The 6,905-nt window shown below is 40.1% G+C and overlaps 1 protein-coding gene across 1 annotated transcript in view; it reads left to right on the top strand.

Moving 5' to 3' along the window:
• The window catches only part of ctsz (cathepsin Z), a 5,508-nt gene extending 587 nt beyond the window's left edge, over positions 1–4,921 (top strand). Inside the window, exons 2-6 of the mRNA XM_037679642.1 lie at positions 1,080–1,243; positions 2,082–2,261; positions 2,338–2,488; positions 2,764–2,926; positions 4,544–4,921. Coding sequence (XP_037535570.1) covers positions 1,080–1,243; positions 2,082–2,261; positions 2,338–2,488; positions 2,764–2,926; positions 4,544–4,669 — 784 coding nt within the window. The 3' untranslated portion in view covers positions 4,670–4,921. The remainder of the gene's footprint in view (positions 1–1,079; positions 1,244–2,081; positions 2,262–2,337; positions 2,489–2,763; positions 2,927–4,543) is intronic.
• The last annotated feature ends 1,984 nt before the right edge of the window (positions 4,922–6,905 follow it).

Here is a 6,905-nt window from a genome sequence, read left to right as displayed (position 1 = left end):
GACGTATTTTCCCGACGTATATATGACGTATTTTCCCGACGTTCAAAGGACGTATTTTCCCGACGTTTAAAGGACGTATTTTCCCGACGTTTAAAGGACGTATTTTTCCGACGTATATATGACGTATTTTCCCGACGTTTAAAGGACGTATTTTCCCGACGTTTAAAGGACGTATTTTTCCGACGTATATATGACGTATTTTTCCGACGTTCAAAGGACGTATTTTCCCGACGTTTAAAGGACGTATTTTTCCGACGTATATATGACGTATTTTCCCGACGTCCAAAGGACGTATTTTCTTTTTTTTTTTAACTGTGCACAGTTACTCTTTTATGATTATAAATTATGATTGTAAATTTTATGGTTATAAAAATTATGATTCATATTACAAGCTGACTGAAATTTTAAAAAGTAAAGGATTTGTTATTTTTTATAACACTAATAGACTGATTCCAACACAGTTAATTAGGGTCTCTAACATGTCGTAATTTAAAAATGCAGAATTTCGTATTATTATTAATAATGCAACTTGGCCAGATAGTAAACTACTTATTCAACTTTATTGTAGTTTTCTGTTTGACAAACACACTAAAATCTACATATGCAGAAATTACAATATTTGCTCAGTTTACTTTGTTTTCTCTGTGTATTTATCGACATAAAATACCATTTTATGCTTTTTTTAGTTTCAGTCTGGTTGTTGTACTCTGATCAGGTTTGAAGAAGCAGACTATGCTGTACCTGTAATGCTTGTTTCAGGACTTCAGGAGACATTTTTAAAAGTAAAGGAAGTGAAACAGAAGGGTGAGAAAACCCGAGCACATTTGTGTTCATATACGCGTTCACTGAGAACGTAGACACTTTTTGTCTGGGGTTAGAGAGCCATGGCAGTAAGAAAATGCTCCAACTGTCTATGGATTCATCTGCATGTTGGAGGACAAAACTTGCACCTTTTTGAAAAAACTTTAAGCTTTAAAATTTAAATCAAGCACAAGTCTAAAGCTCAAACAGTAATTCTGCGTTAGAAAACATAAAAAAAATCCCAGATGTAAGCAGTGTTACTGACTGTCCGTTTACAGGACAACTCCTCGACCTCATGAGTTCTTAAACATCTCCGATCTGCCCAAGTCGTGGGACTGGAGGAACATCAATGGAACCAACTACGTGAGCACGACACGCAACCAGCACATTCCCCAGTACTGTGGCTCCTGCTGGGCTCATGGCAGCACCAGCGCCATGGCAGGTATGACTCAGGTCATGGTTCTTTTACCTGTAAAACACCCCGAGTCTTTGTGATCAAGATCACAATACTGCAGTATATTTGTAGGCCTGTCATGATAAACGATAAATCAATTAATCACATGATAAATGAAAATTATCAACCTCGTTTTCATTTATCGGATTTATCGTTTCTTCATGTCTCTCTTTCTACTGAAGACACTGGAGGACAAAAGGCTCAACTCCTGTGCTCTTCACTGACCCCTCCCTATCTCTTTAAAATCCATTTTAATCGTCCAAAATCGCATTTTTGGATCGTTTAAAGCAGCTAAGCTAACAGGCCGACCTCAGGGGAAAAACCTCCATCTTGTCGAAGCTCCAAAATTCACGGTTGTAACCGTAGAACTTTGTGTAAAAAGTTTTTCTCAGCAAAAAGAAGCTGAGAACTTGTTTACTGATTTTTTTTTATTTTATTTTTTTTTTTTTTATAAAAAGCTTTGCATGAAAAATGCTATGCTAAAGAGCTCAAACCGCACAGAGCGTCTGCTATTTTGAGAACCGAAGAGAGACAGCCCATGTCATGTCGAGGCCTCCCTCCCATTTTTCTTGCTGCTGCTCTCTGACTATCCATCCATCAGTTCATCTGGTGGTCGAAATAAGGTACTACATGCAAAACAAATTAAAACATTTCTTCTTAAATTTGACAAAAATTACTAATTTATTGTCAAATTTCAAACAATATCATTTATCGCAATAATTTGAGACAATCCATCGCCCAGCAAAATTTGTTATCATGACGGGCCTACATATTTGTACCGTTGGTTTCACTTCCGGTTTTCACACAGAGGACTCTTGCCTTTCAGATCGGATCAACATTAAGCGTAACGGAGCGTGGCCCTCTGCCTACCTCTCCGTCCAGCACGTGATCGACTGCGGAGACGCCGGTTCGTGCCACGGTGGGGATCACAGCGGCGTTTGGGAGTACGCCAACAAACACGGCATCCCGGATGAGACCTGCAATAACTATCAGGCCAAAGACCAGGGTAAATGTCCCACCAGGCGCAGAGGGATGACTGCACCAGTGTGATCCTGACGTGTGTGTCCTGTGTGTCCCTTAAGCGTGTAAGCCCTTCAATCAGTGCGGCACTTGCACCACTTTTGACGTGTGCAACATTGTGAAGAACTTCACGCTGTGGAAGGTGGGAGATTTTGGAGCCGTCAGCGGGAGAGAGAAAATGATGGCAGAGATTTACGCCAATGGACCAATCAGGTTTGCAACAGTTTGATTTAATTTATATTGTCATCGTACAGCAACTCTTCCCACAATGTGTCTGCTTTACTTTGTGTTTCACACAAAAATCATCACAAAGAACCCAGGTCCACCCTGCAGCCGTGAAATATATTCTCCCTGATTTTTACAGAACATGTTAAGAGGCTTTTAATGCAGAATACAGTAATTTTATTTTTACACAAAGGTCCCTGCTCGTGTAGTTCTACACTTCAGCAGCATCCAAAACCCAAAGTCTCTTGTTTGTTTTTGTTTAGCTGTGGGATAATGGCCACAGACCAGCTGGATGCATACGCAGGAGGTGTGTACTCTGAATACCAGGAGGAAGCTTTCATCAACCACATCGTGTCTGTGGCTGGATGGGGGGTGGAGGACGGTGTGGAGTACTGGGTTGTCCGCAACTCCTGGGGAGAGCCATGGGTGAGTTCGCAGAAACAATCGGGGCCTTTATCGGTAAAAATGTGTAAATTTGTGGCTCACAAAGGCAGATATCCTGGTGTCGGTTTCATCAAATCCTGGGGTTTATGGTTCTTGCAAATCTCCTGTTGGTTTAATGATTCGTTTGTGCAGACGAAGCTCTTCAGGGAAAGCCGTGAACCCTTTTTTGGTTTTTAAATGCGCAACTTTTGACTGAAGCCAAATTTCATCTCGTGCCTGAAAACGGCAAATGTTTAAATCTTAAGAAGATGACAGTAAATAAAATCAATGTTAGTGGCAGCTCTATGAAGTTCAGTAAACTGTCAGTAAAATAAACAAACTAGGTGAACATCACTGGAGCTTTCTAGAGATTTTAGAATAATGGGTCAGATTGGCTGTTTCTGTAGATCAGCTATTTTTCTGTTAACCCGTTACGGTTATGGGACTGCAGGCGCTTTAATCCATAACTTTTTTCAGAGAAAACGGACGCCCTTCACTGAAGCCGTTAAATTTAACTTCTATGAAAACAGCCGTTTTGTTAAACCAACTGGTCGGTTAAAAAAATGTCTGCAGTTTCCTTTTGTCTGCTTTTTCACATATTTTCAGTTCAGTCCCTGATCCTTTTCAGAAAAGAGTTTTAGTTTTGTTTGTTAAACCATTTTTAGCTCAGACCTGTGGATCATTAATAAAAAATGGTCTTAAACTTAAAGGATGAGTCAACTTTTGTTAACGCACAACAAACAACTTGGTAAACTGTTAAAATTGGGTCTTTGTTGTTTGTCAATAAAACACAAGTTTATTATTTTTTTGACGGACTATGAGAAATGGCAACAATACCTCAGTTTGACCCAAAACCTGTATTTAGCACCAGACAAATTATTTCAAAAGGGGTATTAAATGAAAACCTGGCATACATGTAATGCTGAACTAATTGATGATCCATCTCTCCTGCAGCAGATCTTTGCTGGAGTTTATTTGAAAGTTGTGTATTAGAGAAATAAAGTTCATCTACTACTTTTTAGACTCGACTTCTTCATGTATTCCTCACTTCTCTACTGTCTTTATTGTTAAACACTCACTGCCCAGTATTCTGTCAGTCACAGGTACGAACCATCCTAAGCTGCGCAGCGCGTTGTTTAAACCAACAGTTTTGGGGGACACAGAGAGAGCCGCGCGCTGTCTGAACCGACAGTTATTTGGGTTTTTAGTGTGTGTGTGTGTGTGTGTGTGGGGGGGGGGGGGGGGGGTCGGTACGGGGGAGAGGCAGACGCACATCTGAGCCGTGCGCTGTTTGTACCGACAGTTTTCGAGTGGCGGGGGTGCGTTCACCGCTTGTATAATGGTAGGGGTACGGTTAGCTTCCATGCGATCCCCGAGTCAAATTATCAATCTGAAGCTAAATGAGTCGTAATATTATCCGAACTCCGACACGATAAAGCAGGTTTATCACATTTTAACTGGTAAATTGAAGAATCTCGTTAAGTTATACTGGTTTTACAAATAAGAGAGTTAATCTGTCAGTTTTGGCATAGCAGCTTAAAGACTGTATTTAGTTGATGAAATTGCCTGATACCTCCTCCTCCTCCTCCTCCTCCTCCTCCTCCTCCTCCTCCTCCTCAGGGTGAGAGGGGCTGGCTCAGGATCGTGACGAGCGCCTACAAAGGAGGAAGTGGCAGCAAGTACAACCTGGCGGTGGAGGAGGACTGTATGTACGGAGACCCCATCATCCCTAAAGAGCACCGTTAGACAATAAATCGGGTTTAAGGTTGAGTCGGGTCAGAAAGAATTCTTCAGTCTGACTGAAGAATTCTTTTGGAAAAGAGACAAAACGTTTCAACAAAGGAGGATCTGACTCAACCATGTTACGTTTATCAACCTGGATTGTTTTCATCAGGACAATTTTCTGTCCCGTCTTCCAATAAGAGCAATGAATGGTAGCTTTTTATAATCAGTTTTAAAGGGAATTATCTTTTAATTTTATGCAAAGAGGCAGGCTGTCCAACAGCTCAGAATGTTTTTATCTGGGGGGGGGGGGGGGGGGCGATGCACAGCAAGGCAAAACCTTTAGTCTTTAGTCCATATTTAACCTCAGCCTTTTGTATTCAGACAAGTTATTTGTAAATGAAACCTGCTCGGCCAAACCAAAGGACTGATGATGTTTTCAGTGCAGTGCGAGCTGCAGATGTTGCACTGCTGTTAAAGTAAAAACTTTGTGCCTTAAACACACTAAGCACTTGATGTCCAGCTTAGATGAATGACATTGTTTATGTTGAACAAACTGCACAAATTTAAGCTAAAAAGATTTTCTTGATTTCATACTATGAGAATAAACATTTTGTGATGCATCTTTTGAGTTGAGTGTTATTTGTTAAGGCTACAAACTAAAAAAAGGTTGTTTTTTTTTATAGAGACATGGTTGTAAAAAATGTACTCTTTTGATTCATTCAGCTTTTCTTAGAATGGTCAAAGTTTTTTTTGACGTCTCATTTATTATTGAAGCTACAGATGGTACCAAAATTAATATATATTTTTTATACTAGTTATGTATTTTTATCCAGCAACAATTAAGCATTAAAGATTTTTTTTGGGGGGGGGGGGGGGGGGGTAAATTCACATTTATTTACAAAAAAACACCATCTAAAGTACACATTACGGTTTTATTTATAAAAACCATAAATCAAGATAAAATATAGAAAATCAAATCTACAAGTAAAAATGAAGTTTCAGTTTCTAAACTCTGATCCAACTGTTTCTAGGACCATGTTTCCTGCTGCACAATGGGTGGTCAAATGAACTATTTCCTTAGCTTCAGTCGCAGTTTAAAAGTACTTTTCATATGCATAGCACAGAAGCAGCATTTCTTAAGTGACTAAAATAAGTTAAATATAATAAGAGCTTATTTATGTCCGATAGACGTCGAAACTAGACGTCTTTTAGACATCTATATTTACATGTCCGATAGACGTCGAAATTAGACGTATTTTAGACGTCGGAAAGTCCGTTAGACGTCTATCGGACATGTTAATACAGACGTCTTTTCCCGACGTCTAAAAGACGTCTAGTTTCGACGTCTATCGGACATAAATAGGCTCTTATTATATTTAACTTATAGATTAGAAATGCTGCTTCTGTGGTATGCATATGAAAAGTACTTTAAAACTGCGACTGAAGCTAAGGAAATGGTTCATTTGACCACCCATTGTGCAGCAGGAAACATGGTCCTAGAAACTGTTGGATCAGAGTTTACAAATCACTCCTTAAATTTTTTCATTTATCTTCTTTATTTAACACAATTTAAAGGATTAACAGAACAGTAGCGTAACACTGGTGGCAAAAACTAAAAAAAAAAAAAAAATCCACCTTCAGTACCTTTAAAAAAAAAAAAAAAAAACTTTAGAATTAACAGTGACCCACTGAGCAAGGAGACGTCTAAATGACGTCTTTTTTAAGTCGTTTTTGCGCGTCTAATTTGGGTCCCTCCCAGGTGCAGACTGTTACAACAGATGACGTCTTTTTCCGAAGGTATATTCCACATCATCTACTGGGGTTCATCCCAGGACCTTCGGGTTTAAAGTCGGCTGCTCTGCCGCTGCACCATCTGTGAGTCAAACAGCTAAAGAAACAGTTTATTTGACCATCTATTGTGCAACAGGAACCCACGCACTACAGGTACTAGGTTTACAATTAAATGAAGTGAAGCCAGTCCTGTCCTCCCTTCACTGGCTCGTACGAGGATTGTTTTAAAATTCTTCTGTTGACCTTCAAGTGCCTAAATGGCCTCGCACCCCTTTACCTCTCTGAGCTTCTGGAACCTTACGTTCCCTCTCGGGCCCTGAGATCATCCGATCAGCTGCTTTTGGCTGTTCCAAAAACAAGACTGAAGCTCAGAGGAGATCGGGCTTTTTCAGTCATGGGCCCCAAACTGTGGAACAACGTGCCCCCCAACATCAGGCAGGACACCTCCCTTCATCCTGCCCCCCAA

Source organism: Nematolebias whitei, chromosome 7 (assembly GCF_014905685.2).
Source record: "Nematolebias whitei isolate Nwh7 chromosome 7, NemWhi1, whole genome shotgun sequence".
Lineage (NCBI taxonomy): Eukaryota > Metazoa > Chordata > Actinopteri > Cyprinodontiformes > Rivulidae > Nematolebias > Nematolebias whitei.
The sequence above is the reverse complement of the archived record's forward strand: the minus strand, read 5'-3'. Positions and strand labels throughout refer to the sequence as shown.